Consider the following 14351-nt stretch of genomic DNA (forward strand, 5'->3'; position numbering starts at 1 on the left):
GGAGCGTGTGAGGCTGTGGGCCAGGACCAGGCTGCCTTTCCTTGGGGCCTCTGATTCCCGCTCACACAGAGCCTCACATTTCAGCTTCTGATATTATTTCCAGCTGGGTCTGTATAGAGAGGCGATGACAGGCCTGGAAAGACATGCTCATCACACGGCTTTAAAGCTGCGTCCCTGTTTGGCGTTTCTTCATTTTCACCCCTACAAAGAGCAGTCGTGTAAATGTTCACCAGTCACCTCTCCAGGGGAAGATGTGTGCACGTATACCCGTCCGTAAATTTGTTATAAATACTGAATTAAAAGAAGTGCAGCAAACAGTTTTGCAGATAAAATATACAATACTTTAAATTCCAGGTAGCCAATCCATTCTTACCAAGTTGCTGTGACTTTTGCCGAACTCAATAACCAACCTATGGTTGCAATTTGACAAGTGAAAATAGTTCCAAGAGGAATGTCATTTGATATTTTTATTTACTTTAAAGAGTGGAAAGAAAGTGAAACAAAAATTTCTCTGAACTTCACTCCTCCTTCAATGATGGGAATGACTTTGCTCAATCAGATAATATTTTTCGAACTCTGTAAGAACAATTCCTCAATTTTTTGTACCGTTTCACAACGTAACAGCTACAGACACAACTGCCGTTAAGTTTAATAGGCGTTATTAGCGTTTTCTCCATCACTTTAAGTGTAACAACCAAAAAAATAGTAACTCAAGCCCTGGTGTGTAATGTTTGTGGATTTCCATAGTGTGAACACTCCCACTGTGGCCTTTTTCAAAATTACTAATACAATGTCACCAAAGGTGAATTTGGGCAAGATGCAGCCGAGCATCATGTAGCATGGCCGCCATGCAAGTCCAAGGAGGTAAATATAACAGTGAAAGCATAGACAACAGGAAAGCATGATGAAATAATTAGGAAGTAACAGCTTTGAGTATTTATTACCTTTGTTTTTAATCCAGTTATTTCATTATAAGTTTGTGTAATTTAATTTTTTACTGGGGCCTGTGTTTGACAACTGTCTCACCAACTTCCAGGGTTGGAGGACTCCCGCTCCAGGCCCCACTGACGGGGCTCAGTCAATGGAAGTGCCTCCCACTCTTCCTGCCCTTGGTGACAGCCCACACCTGCTGTCTCTTGGCAGAGAGGGCAGGTCGTAGGTCCCCAGATACATGGGTGAATTGCTCACAAGTGTGTAGGTCTCAGGCCTGAGTTTTTCTTCAGTGTTGCTTCTCTGATCGCGAAGCATAGCGGGGAGCCTGATTTGAAGGCATTTCCAGCCCGAGTGAGGAACACACAGCGGCATCTTCTGATGTAAGCATTATCTCTGCTCCCTGAAGTCACAGGAGTAACCTAGGAACCACCTTCAGGAGGACCCTGATTTAGTCATTTGACTAAATATGCCTAAGAAGGACCCAAGGAACTTGTTAATACGCAGTTCCTGGGCTCCCTGCCTCGTGATTAGGATTCTGAGGAGGTCAGCACATCTAACCAACACTTGGAGTGGATCTGATGGCAGCTGCAGCCTCCATATTTGAGAACGTGCGTTCAGAGCAGCTTCTCTCCAGAGCCCCGCCACGCCTGCTGGCTAAGGAACCCTGGGTCGGTCCTGGAGATTAGCTGAGCCTGCAGCTTAAGACTCATTCAAGGGGAAAGTAGAGGTCACCAGAAGCCGCAGGAAGGCTCAGCCAGGTCTCGGGGTGGGGGAGTGGTGGAAGGCAGAGGAACTTGGGCTGTTGGATCCTCACCCTTTGCCATTTGAGGTCTGTTTGTGCATTTGTGAGCTTACATGTGATGATTAAACAAGACCCTGTTGCCTGGAAGCCTCTATTAGTTTTCCAGGATTTATGATCAGCACTGATTAAAAGACCGCTACCTTTTATTATGGGTCTGCTAAGGAACAGGTACTTTACATATATTACTGGTTATTCTATTACTGGTTATTCTCCCTGCAACACTGCAGGTCTGGCAGCCCCTCTGTTTTACACATGAGAAGATGGCAGAAGCCAGGATGAGCCCAGGACAGTCTGCCTTTAATTTGTTATATGTATTTGAGAGCAGGGCTTTCCAAATTTCAGGTTGCAATCTGTTCATGATTCCTGTTCATCATATCAACCAGCATTTTTATTTTTAATTTTTTTAAACAAATGGTCTCCATTTTCTTTTTTTAATATAAATTTGTTTATTTATTTATTGGCTGTGTTGGGTCTTTGTTGCTGTGCGGGCTTTCTCTAGTTGCAGCACGCAGGGGCTACTCTTCATTGCGGTGCATGGGCTTCTCGTTGCGGTGGCTTCTCTTGTGGCACACGGGCTTCAGTAATTATGGCTTGTGGACTGTAGAGCGCAAGCTCAGTAGTTGTGGTGCACGGGCTTAGTCGCTCCGCAGCATGTGGGATCTTCCCGGCCCAGGGCTTGAACCCATGTCCCCTGCATTGGCAGGCAGATTTTTAACCATTGTGCCACCAGGGAAGTCCTCAACCAGCATTTTTAAATGAAATATAATCAAATAGATCATCACATGCCTACCACATGATGATTTAATATTAGTGCATGAAACTTTTGTGTCTGTGAAATGCATTTGTATGTGGGGAGTGTGCCGGGTCACAGAGTAAAATGCATTTCTTCCTGTGGATCATGGTCAAAGAGGTTTAGAAAACTCTGTTTCAGAGATTCCTTTAATGGATGAGAAATTGGCTCAGTGACCTTGAAAATTCTGGGGGTCTCTATGTGGAAAATGTAAAACAAAGTCAGCTCAGCCATGAGAAACCCATCATGTGGGTCATTGCTGCCTCCTGGTTGTGGATGTTCGTCAGTTTAATGGATGAGCCTTTTATTGGCATCAACGCTGAGTTCAAGTTGGTGCTCAGAGAACATAGTTATCTTCCTGCATCTTTGAAGACTCAGAGTGACTTTCCATCACCAAGGAGAAGCTTGTGCCATGTGTCCCAGGGGAGGCCTGGCCCCCTCCCTGAAAACAAATGGCGCCTGTCGTCTGCCCAACGAGGGCTTCTCCAGCTGCTGCATTTTATCCTGAGAGTGAGGAAAGGGGAGGCCCCGACGCCAGGGCCCCAGTGCTCAGCCTGTAGGTCTGAGACCACCTGCATCAGAAGTTCGTCCTGGTCCCCGCCCCCAACCTGCTGAGTAGATTCTGGAGGGGGGGTCGGGTAATCAGTGTTGGCATGAGTTCTCAAGTGATCCTGAAGCTTCTCCGAGCTGGCGAGGCACTTGCTACAGTGGGCTTGGTGTGGAACATAGGATCCCAAGCCAAGTTTCAAGGCTCCAGCCTGCCTAACATTTTTGGAAACAAACTTTATAATAGACAAATCTGCCCAATCACCTGGCACCCCTGAAGCACACTCTAGAACAGGTCGAAGCTGTATGTGTTTAATTCATTTTGAGCTTTTTCTGTTTTACTGGGGGAACACAGAGCTAACAAAGATGCCCACTGTGGGGAGCCACGCTTGGGCAAAGCAAGCCATGCTCGGCAGCAGCGTCCACAGACCAGCACTCACCTGGGCGGCTGGTGATTCCATGCCAGCCAGGGATGTCCGGCATCAGCCATGCCTCCCTCTCTTCCCTGCTGAGTCAACTGTGACACTCCCTCTGACAGTCACCTGCTCATCCCCAAGTGCGAGAAGCCCAGCAGTGCGAGGCTTTGTTGGGATAGCTTTCATCTGATGACTGTGGATTTCTCCTCGTCCCCACTCCAGCACAAGCCACTGGCCAAGCCAGGGTGACAGGACTTTTTTCACTTCAGGGCAAAAACCAGGGTTTTCTGACTCGTCAAAGACCGGGTGTCTTACGGCATCAAGCTAGATGCTATCCCAACATCCGGGTACGGCTGAGGGGGTCCCCCAAGTGCTGCCACCTCTCCAGGATCTTCGTGGGCATGGGGTAAAGGGGGGGGCGGCCACACCCCTCAAGGCATGTGTCTGTCTGCCCACCGATCACGGTTGCTCTCCTCCCCGCTCCTCTGTCTCGTTGCAGGACACAACGGGCTGGTGGCTGTGAGTCCCTCCCACTCTGTTCCACTTCACTGGCCCCTGGGGGTGTGGCTCTCAGCAGGAGTGTGAGGAAGCCGGCAGGATGAGGGCCGCAGGGGAGAAGGAAAGGCCAGCTCGTGCCCTTGCCCTGGTGCTGACCAGCAGCTGGCTCGAGTGGACATCCACAGTGGCCAGGGAGGATATCGGGGGCTCCCTTGCCTCTCCTCTCCTTAATGCTCATAGGTTTCCCCCATGCCCTTTCAAAAGTGAGGTAATAAATAGCTGGGAAAGTGTGTTAACAGGCATAGCCTGGGATGCAGGTTAGAGCCTGGGGGTCAGGCAGTTGGGGCTGGGAGACCTTTGACGTCAGATGGTGGGTTGTCCTTACGTACAGGCCCTGTGTTCCCCAACTAGGTCTAGGCCAGGTACCAACCTAGGGGACACAGCAGCTACACGTGGTCCAGCATGTGCACTGGAGAGAGCGAGGAAGCCGATCTCGCAGAGGAAGCAGGACCCTGCCCCAGCACAGGTGGCTTCTGGATCCCAAGCTGAGCCGGGCCAGGGTTACCCTAAGGCTGTGCTTCTCAGACAGGAGTCCGTGTACCCCTAGGAGGCCATAGTGTGTGGCTGGAGGCGTTCAGGCCACGCAACGAACGTGGCGCATCTTCCCAAGGCAGTGGCCGCTCTAGAAATCAATGCGGGGGCTCAGCGATGTGGGGAGCCAGGAGACCTGTGTTAAATCTTATTACCTTCCCTGACATAGCAGTTTTACTTGAACATCTCACGAGGGGTATTATTTAACTCAACTCATCAGTAATTTAAAACATTGATTTTGTATTTTTTATTTATTTATTTATTTATTATTTTTGGGGGGGTACACCAAGTTCAGTCATCTGTTTTTATACACATATCCCCGTATTCCCTCCCTCCCTCGAGTCCCCCCCACCCTCCCCACCCCAGTCCTCTAAGGCATCTTCCATCCTCGAGTTGGACTCCCTTTGTTATACAACACCTTCCCACTGGCTATCTGTTTTACAGTTGGTAGTATATATATGTCTGTGCTACTCTCTCACTTCATCTCAGCTTCCCCTTCACCCCCCGCCCCCCCAAACCTCAAGTTCTCAAGTCCATTCTCTGCATCTGCATCCTTGTTCCTGTCACTGAGTTCATCAATACCATTTTTAGATTCCGTATATGTGAGTTAGCATACAATATCTGTCTTTCTCTTTCTGACTTACTTCACTCTGTATGACAGACTCTAGGTCTATCCACCTCATGACATATAGCTCCATCTCATCCCTTTTTATAGCTGGGTAATATTCCATTGTATATATATGCCACATCTTCTGTATCCATTCATTTGTTGATGGGTGATTTTGTATTAGTACATACATGGGTTTGTCTCCCAGCCCTGCCACTTTCCATCTTATGAAGGTTAGGGTGAGTCAGTTCATCTCTCTGAGCCATGTGTAAAATGAGAATTGATTGAGGTGAAGGGAATAGATGATGTGCCCTGAGGGCCGGGCGCTTAAGGCCTTACACAAATGGTGACCATGGGGCACCGTGGGGCATCCCAGGATAAGAGGGTGTAGGAAGAACTTACTCTAGGGTGTGCACTTCAGGTGGATGATTTCAGGAGAGCCTAAGGACGTAGGGGTTGGCCTTAGATTGGATACTGTCAGAAAGCGGGGTGGCCCTGTGGGCGGGCATCCCAGTAAACCACGTGTGTGGGGTGGGGGTGGGGTGCGGAGACTAGCGGGCGCACACGCAGCACCACTCATCTTGGCCGAGAGAGGGGGCGTTTGGTATTTCGCGGTGGCCCAAAGCCCTTGCCTCGTTTGGGCTTCGACACAGTTGTGAAGTGGACTCTCTCTGTCCCATTTTGTCACGGTCTCAGACTACCCCTGCCTGCGGTCATCACTGTGAGATTGTTCACGTCTAATGGGAGAAACAGGGCTTACCTCTGAGGGCCAGGCCAGCTTCCAAATGTCACGTCGGGCTGCTCTTTCTCCTTTCTCATTAGAATGTGTCAGGAGCGTAGATTCTGGGTCCAGTCCGCCTGGGTTCAGTTCCCAGCACCTCTACTCCTCAGTTCCATGATCCTGAGCGCTTAGCCTCACTGAGCCTCAGTTTCCTCCTCTGTGAAATGGGGAGAATCACAGTGCCTACATCTAGGGTAGCTTGTATGAAATGACGCTCACACAGTGCCTGGCACGTTGTAGGCGCCAAGTGAACTTTTTTAAAAGTCTGCCTTCTGAGCTACGCCATCCTGTTGTCACCTTGGTGGTGGTAGTGGTGGTGGGAGCACCAGCATTTTGGGTCTGTAGACTCAGGACTAGTTCAGTTCAACCAATATTTATTGATTTTCCACTAAGTGCTAGAGAAAAATTAATTCCCTGCCCCCACATCATTTGTTCCCCAAATAAGGCTGTGCTGTAATCATCGCTTCATTGAATGAGCATGTCCCATGTGCCAGGGACCCCTTCTAGAGACCAGCTCAGAGAATTCTCACAGAAACCCCATGAAGCAGGCAAAGTGGGTGCTACTATCATCAGCCCCGTCTTTGCACATGAGGAAGCTAAGGCCGGATGGGTTAGGTACTGAGGCCGCCCCAGCAGGAAAAGAGAAAGGGGAGTGGGACCTGGGCTGTCTGGCGAAGCACCCACAAGGCAAGCTCACCGTGCTGCCTGCCTCGGGCTCGTGAGGAGGGTGAGGTTTGCTACCCCCTCCCCCACAGGAGATGGGCTGAGTTCACAGAGGCACCAGACCTTGCAGGAGGGAAAGTCACCTTGGACTGGAAAGTGGAGGCGCAGGGACACTCATGTCAGGTCTTAGAGGACATCTGAGGAGGTGGAAATTTAAGGAAGGGTGGGGGGAGGGGGCAAAAGAAAGGGCATCTCAGAGGCAGGAACAGTTTGAGCCAGCCCTGTGGTGCTGAGACTGCGGGTCAGCCCCCAAGGGTAAAGGGAGGGCCCTGTGTGCCCCACCCCAGGCGGCGTACCTGCAGAGACTGGGGGTGAACACAGCGGTCTTTGAGAGACGCCACGTGATCGGGGGTGCGGCTGTCACCGAGGAGATATTCCCAGGTGAGCCGAAGAGGTGGGTGAGGGGTGTGGGGGTGAGCACGGGTGACCACTGGTGACTGTCTTCATCCGATTGATTTTCAGGGTTTAAGTTCTCCAGAGCATCCTACCTCCTCAGCCTGCTACGACCGCAGATTTACACTGAACTGGAGCTGAAGGTAGAGCGTGTGTGTGGGGGGGGGTGTGTCCGCCTGCTCGATGGCTTGGGGGCTGGGGAAGTGGGCAGTTGCTATTTTTCCTTCCCAAGGTGTGTCTGTCTCCCGTGGTCTCCTTGGTGCCTGCCCACAGATGGGCTTCGTCTGGCCCACCCAGTGTCTTAAAGATCAAGAAATTTCACACACAAATCAAACCTCTCAAAGAACAAGCTTTGCCAACAGCAGGTCCATGTTCCTACGTGCTGTACCCGCTGGCCCTTTGCATGGATTCGGTCCCAGTTCTGCTTTGGCCCATCACTTCCCAGGGTCCTGTTAGCCCCCATAGGAAACCTGCTAGGACCCTTGAGCATCTGAGTTTGCAAAGCTGCCTTAGGACCTGAGCTGATTTCTGCCCTCATTGCACCTGAGAGCCTGTCACCGTCCTCGGCAGCTTGAGCAGGAAGTTGGACTCAGGGACTTTCACCTCTTTGGGCTCCTGGGCCATTTTGAGGGCATCCTGAGAACTCAGTCTGCCCTGGTCGACTCCTCTTAGCCTCATCTTGGTCCACAGCCTTGCCCCCCGTCCTTTCAGATTCCTTTCACCCCTCACTGGCTCTTTGACAGACTCACTCATGAATTCTAGGAGCCCACTTAGCTTACCTGCTCGGTGCCTCTGTCACCCACCACTCAGAGAAAGGGTCCCTGTGCCATCTGTATATGACACTGACAGCACTTCAGTACCAACTTTGCCCTAAGTTTGAAATTAATAAGACATTAATCCAGTGTCACCCATTAAAGAAATTATTCTTTGAGCCCCTGAGAGAGAGAGAGCGTGTGCGTGTGTACACACCTGTCACCAGCCAGGACTGGATGAAACCCTGCCAAGGCCTGGGAATGGGTCTCTGGACTTCAGTCCAAACCAGACTATAACTGAAGACAATTTTCAGACACACCAGTTATTTACAGTGGTGAGTACCAGGGGAGAGGATGGGGGTAGACCCTCCTTTTGAAAAATCTAACTTATGACAGCTGAAGATCACAGAATAGAAAATTTCACTTAATTATTCTCTTTATTTAAAAAAAAAAGTTACTCATTTGAAAATGGTATGTATCATAGGGTTCCTTTAACTAGCAACTTACAAGTGCATTGACTATATCCTTTGACCCCTGACCTTGGGCTGCATTAATAGGAGAATAGTGCTCAGATCAAGGGGTGAAGCAGTCCTGCTGCATGGCGCACAGAGCTAATCCCATCTGGAGTGCGGGTGCCTTATTTTAACAGGACATTGGCAACTCAGAAGGCATCTATAGGAGGGCAACTAAACTTTCTAGGAGTAATAAAGAGCACTTATTTTACCAGTGTCACATCTTGGGCTATGAGCTTTAATGCTCTGTCAATTGGTCCTCATCTGTGAGGCAAGAACAGGTAGTGTCCCCATTTTATGGTGAGGGAGCTGAGGTTCGCGGGATTCAGTTCACACACTAGGAAGTGACTGAGAACCTGAGCCCAGTCTGACTCCTGCTCTTTGTTCTGTGATGCGCCGCCGCCGTGACGTGGGCATCTTGACAGCCACCCTGCTCAGCCTCATGCAGCTCCGAGCACGTTGCCGATGGCAGTGGACCTGGTCACAGACGTAAGCTCTCCCTGCAGCTCTGGCCACGATAGAGCGCGGGGCTGAGATTGCAGACCCCAGATCTAACGGGTCGGCTTTGAATCCCTGCTCTGCCGGTACCAGCTGCATGACTTAGCCTGGTGGCGCTCATCTTCCTCGTCTGTAAGATGGGGATGTTATAGTACCTGCCTCGTAAGGCTATTGTAGTGGTTGGTGTTTGCTAATCATTAGCACTGTTCCTGAGGCATGGTCAGGGCTGGGCAACTGTCAGCATTGTTATTATTATTATTGGGTTGGCCAAAAAGTTCGTTCTGTTCTTCCATAAGATGTTACAGAAAAACCCAAGGAAACTTTTTGGCCAACCCAATATTATGCCCATTTGGCAGTTGAGAAAACTGAGGCCAGAAGGACCCGTGGCCTGCTACTGCCTATCAGATCTTCCCACTGTGGGCCTGTACCCAATTAGACTGAGCCCTCCTTGAGCCAGAGGATGGCTCCCCCACCTACTTGGGGCCTCCCTGGGCCCGTTTTCCAGGTCTCAGTTTCCACAGCTGTCGATGAGATCATCTCCCAGTTCTACCCACCTGGATAGTAAGCTTGCTTTTCAGTGGCCCTATGGTGAGTCATGGGATCCAGACAAGGAGGGCAAAGCTTTCGCCCTGGTGTACGTGGCGGAGGGGAGGGGGTGTTTGTCATCCTGTGTCAGCCAGCAGCTGCCTGCCCCAGCTCTCCTGGACCAGCCTTGACCTCATTCACGTGGCACCCCCTTGTCCTCCCTCCCCTCCTGCCCTGATCTTCTGGGTCCCAACCCCATCCTGCTTTCCTCGGGAATCTCTCTAAGACAGGGCTCTCGAATTTTCAGGTCCCTCAGAACAACCTGGGAAACTGGTGGAAAGGTGGTTCTTGCTCAGGGGAACGAAGGATGATTCTGAGGGACTGTGGTGGGGCCCGGGAGCCAATGATTCTGAGGCAGGAGGACCCCAGAGCACACCTCTGAGAGCCACACCCCTTAGATCTCCCGTTTCTCTAGTCCCTCACACACAGCTTGTCCCTTCCCAGCAATTTCCACCCAGGACGGCTGTACATGCTGAGAAATCCCATGGGTAAATCAGAGGAAGCGTTTTGGTTTTTACAAGAGGGAAACTGGGTGATCTGAACAAATCTAAGGGGGATCCCCTTTGTATTCTGATACCACATCATCAAAACCATCAAGAGTAACCATGGCTCCCTCCATGAGAGAAATGCTGGAGTCAGACAAATAAATTAATCATGGTTTGTTAGACTCGAAACAGCCCTTGGGATCCTCGTGGGTCCCCTTTGAAGGGGGCAGGGGGTTATTGATTCATTCATTCAGCAGATGTTTCTGAGCACCTGCCCTGTGCCAGGCCCTGGGAGAGGCATGTGGGGAGACAGTGGGAGGAAGAGGGGCAAGGCTTCTGCTCTTAGTGAGAGAACATCAGATGGAGGTAAGTGCCCCCTAAAAAGGGAAAATAAGGCAACGTGACAGTGAGGGATTGGAGGTCCTGGACTGATCACCAGGAAAAAATGAGCTAGCATTCGAATGCCAAGAAATCACCAGGCCTGTGGACATCTGAGCAGAGAGCATTCCAGTCAGAGGGAAGTGCAGGTGGACAGGCCCAAGGGGAAGGAAGGTCACATGGCCCCCGCAGACAGCGCCGGGCGGAGGGACAGCAGATGGTGTGGGAGAGGGGCGCGGCCAGAGGAGATGGGGCATCGAGGGCTGTGAGGAAGGGCCTGCGCTTTATCCTGAGCACAAGGGAGAGAGTAGAGGTGCTGAATTGAGAAGTGGAGTGATGAGATTTGCGACTTGATGAGAGGCCAGTCCACCACTGGATGGCGTGGATTGCGATGGAAGCAGCCGTGGTTGCAGGGTGGCTCACGAGGTGATGGCTCAGGCTGAGGCAGGGCAGGGGGATGGGGAGATGTGGACGAGGTCTGGAGGCTGAGCTGTGAGACTTGGTGATGGATGGGTTGCCAAGGGTGAGAGACACAGAGGAAGTATACATGCTTCCTGGGTGGTAAAGAGTTCACTGTTTCAAGGGGAACCAAGCTGGAAGTTCCTCCAGTTTGGAATCAAAGAAATTCCCCCTTTTAGCGTTAGAAAGGATCCTGCGGGTCTCCCAGCCTGCTCAGCCTGGAGATCCTGCCACGTGATCTCCACCTGGAATGTCTGTGGTCTGGGGAAACTTCCACTGTAATTATTGGAAAAATCTCTTTTGGTTTCCTCATGTTTTCCTAAAACTTCTGCTCACAGATCTCATTTCTGTCCTCTGGGATGGTACCCTGTCTGCAACACTGCATTCTGTTATTCAGTCAACAGAATATGCTATTTAGATGCTGTGTTTGGATGTTGCCAATACAGCACTGAGCAAAAGAGCCCCTGCCTCTGAGTTCACAGAGCTTACATTCTACCTGGGGAGACAGAGAAACTAAGTATGTAATTGGCCAGGTGGTGACAAGTGCTTTGGAAAAAAATAAAGCAGGGAGAGGGAGTAGGGGATGGGGGTGGAAGTGGGGGCTTGCTACTCAGGTGACCTGTGAGCAAAGACCTCAAAGAGGTGAGGGAGCAGACCAAGAATCTGGGGGAAGAAGTCTCTAGAGGCCAAATTCATCAAGTTGCATACATTAAATATGTACAGCTGTTTGTATGTCAATCATACCTCAATAAAGTGGTTTAAGAAAAAAGAAGTCTCTAGCAGGAACAGTTAGTCTTATTTGTGGGGGTAGCACGGGCCCTTTTTGTTTTATTTCCACCTTCTTTGAAGAAGTAAATGTGATCTTGGAAAGTTCTGTGTGCTAGTCAAATATTTGTAAATCAAATCATATTTTAAATGCATCAAGGGAACTTCCATTTAAAGTGACCCTGGAGTAAATGAGTCTGCAAAGTAAATAAAAGTGTTATTTTGATGTGAATAATTTATCTACCTTGTAAGTATGGATTTTCACATAACTGTGGCTTTATAGTGTCATTCTCAGTTTTAATTATTTATTTCTGAAATGGGAGCAGTTAAAGACTAGCGTTGAGAGCCAGGGCTTTGGAGTTGCCGGGATGTGGTTTCGAAACCTGGACCCACCTCCCAGTGTGACCTTGTACAAGTTACTTTGCTTCTCTGAGCCTCTGCTGTTACATTTATACAATGAGGATGATATACTTACAGAGCTGTTGTGAGGTAACCATTGTAAACCCTAGTGCAGTCCCTGGCACCAGGTAGCATGCCGTGGTGTGCTATGTGTGGTGTGGTGTGGCGTGGTGTGGCGTGGCGTGGTATGGTATGGTCTACCATAGGGTGCCTGGGCAAGAGGGCTTTTTATACACATATCAAAAATAGGAACCAGGACCACATGCTTCGGGAACCTGCATGCAGGCACCTAAATGGTCACACAAACACAATCAGAGAAAGCTCACGGGCAGATCCCTTCAGATGTTACCTGTGCTATCTATGTTCTGTAGAAACACGGGCTGAGGCTTCATCTTCGAAACCCGTACTCATTCACACCTATGCTGGAAGAGGGCACAGAGAGCAAGGTGCCCAGGTCCCTTCTGCTGGGCACAGACATGGCAGAAAACCAGAAGCAGATCGCCCAGTTCTCACGGAAGGATGCCCAGGTAGGGAAAGTGACCAGTGACTGATCTCCTCCATCTCAGCCTAGCAGCTGCTCTTGAAAAAAAATGAGCCTGGTTGGAGTTGTGCTAGAGCAGGTTGTCAGAGGCCACAGGGGTGTGGACAGGCCACCTCATCTGCCCTAGGAGGACTCCAGTCTGTGCCAGCCTTTGATCTTGGGCACTGCAGAGAGAAGGGGCAGAGGACAGTGGTTAAGACCAGTGGACACTGGGGACCCTCAAACCTGTGTGTGTTCATCATGAGACCACTGTTCAGGTGGCCTCCGCCTGCTGAATTTCAAAAGAGAATCCACTGATATGTTCTTATGCTGTGTATGTGCATGTGCTTTCTACCTCTCCTGCTTTCAGGCAGAATACCAAGTGATTATCAATATTAAAGTACATAAAGACCAAAAAGAAAGATGAAGGGAGGATCAGAGACAGTTAAGGATAGAACAAAAAGGACCAAGAATTTAGGACAGGAGAGCTGTAATAAATATTCACTTATTTTGGCATCATCCCCCGGCAGCCCAAGGCAAGCATATGTCTATGATGGCGAGCAGGTCTTGTGAAAGGGAGCACACACATCTGATGGAGAAGCCACATTTTTTCCCTTGGGATTGCACTGTGAGGAATTTGCTGGGTAGCTTTGTCTAGATGAGTCATTGATTGTAACCAGCCTGGTGTGATTGGTTTTACAGATGTAAAAACGTTCTTTGAACGGCCATTTTTTGTACCAAGACTAGATACAAGCTGAAGGCATAGCATTAACTCATATCTTGGTGGAGACATTTTTATAAGAAGAACCTGGGTTAACCAATCCATGTATGTTGCTTTTTGCTGTGTTAAGCTAGTCTTGGGTAAAACCAAGAAAACCACAGACACAGCATCTCTCTTCAACCAGTGGTTTCCAAACACTGGCTGACGATCAGGTCACCTGGAGAGCTTTGCTTATTTAAAAAAAAAAAAAGAAAAGTGCTTTTCAAGTGATTCTTTTGTACAGTGGGTTGGGCTGCACTGTCTATACCCTCTCCTCCAAGTCCTACTCGTCTTAGATGCACTAGAGAAGATTCAGGATAAGGCCAGGTCCCTGGTGATGACAGGAGCAGGAGGCAAAGGCCATATCCCACCCACTGTGGAAAGTAAGGAGCTGAATTCTGGTTTTGTCTTTGCATGGTCACATTAAAGACCTGCTACAGAGAAAGCTGCTTACCTTCATTTTATCAAGATTCTCCAATGTGCTTTAACTTTTACCAACTGTTTCTTACGTAACAGTTGGTAAAATTCCATGGGTATATCCATGAGTCTAGATGAACCAAAAATTAAAAGCTCTCAGCTGAGAATTAAGATAGGGCCTTGGGTAGCACAGGTGTTCATCCCTGCTCCTGTCACCCATTCAGGGAAGCGGGGGTGGGGGTCATAACCAGGCTGTTGAAATGGGTTCTGTTGCAGGAGAGTGTGGGGTGAAGGGATGCAAGTTTCTGTTCCTGCTCATGACGAGAGGATGTGGGAGATTGGCAGACCAGGAAGGAACAGTCAACATGCTGGCATACAGGGAAAGAGATTTTATTTTTATCAGAAAGATATAGAAAGACAGGACAGAGAGGAAAAACTGTAAGTGGTTTTTGGTTTATCACAGAAACCACATCCTAGGATACTTGAGTTTTCCATGGCTGACGACTGGTCTTGGCCAGCCTCAACCCCTTGTCCTTGCCACAACCTGGTGGCCCTCCTGCCACCCAGGCTCTCTTTGACTCCCCTAGGGTTGACATCAGTGCACAGACCTAGAGCTGGGAGTAACTCAGCATGGCCAAGCTGAGCCACGCGGGGCGTGAGACCTGAGGAAAGAACAAGGCTCGACGGGCTGTCAGCAGGCCACGTGGGGTGGCTGGAGGGCAGGGCATGGGAACAGTGTCC

At 49.7% G+C, this 14351-nt stretch overlaps 1 protein-coding gene across 3 annotated transcripts in view; it reads left to right on the plus strand.

The window, feature by feature from the left end:
- PYROXD2 (pyridine nucleotide-disulphide oxidoreductase domain 2) overlaps window positions 1–14351 on the plus strand; it is a 37481-nt gene that overhangs the window by 2463 nt on the left and 20667 nt on the right. For 2 of the 3 annotated variants that reach the window (XM_057737260.1, XM_057737259.1), the window contains exons 2-5: window positions 3987–4006; window positions 6975–7068; window positions 7150–7223; window positions 12285–12440. In XM_057737260.1, coding sequence (XP_057593243.1) covers window positions 3987–4006; window positions 6975–7068; window positions 7150–7223; window positions 12285–12440 — 344 coding nt within the window. The remainder of the gene's footprint in view (window positions 1–3986; window positions 4007–6974; window positions 7069–7149; window positions 7224–12284; window positions 12441–14351) is intronic. The other variant, XM_057737261.1, reaches the window with a different exon arrangement.

This window comes from Hippopotamus amphibius, chromosome 5 (genome assembly GCF_030028045.1).
Source record: "Hippopotamus amphibius kiboko isolate mHipAmp2 chromosome 5, mHipAmp2.hap2, whole genome shotgun sequence".
Classification (NCBI taxonomy): domain Eukaryota; kingdom Metazoa; phylum Chordata; class Mammalia; order Artiodactyla; family Hippopotamidae; genus Hippopotamus; species Hippopotamus amphibius.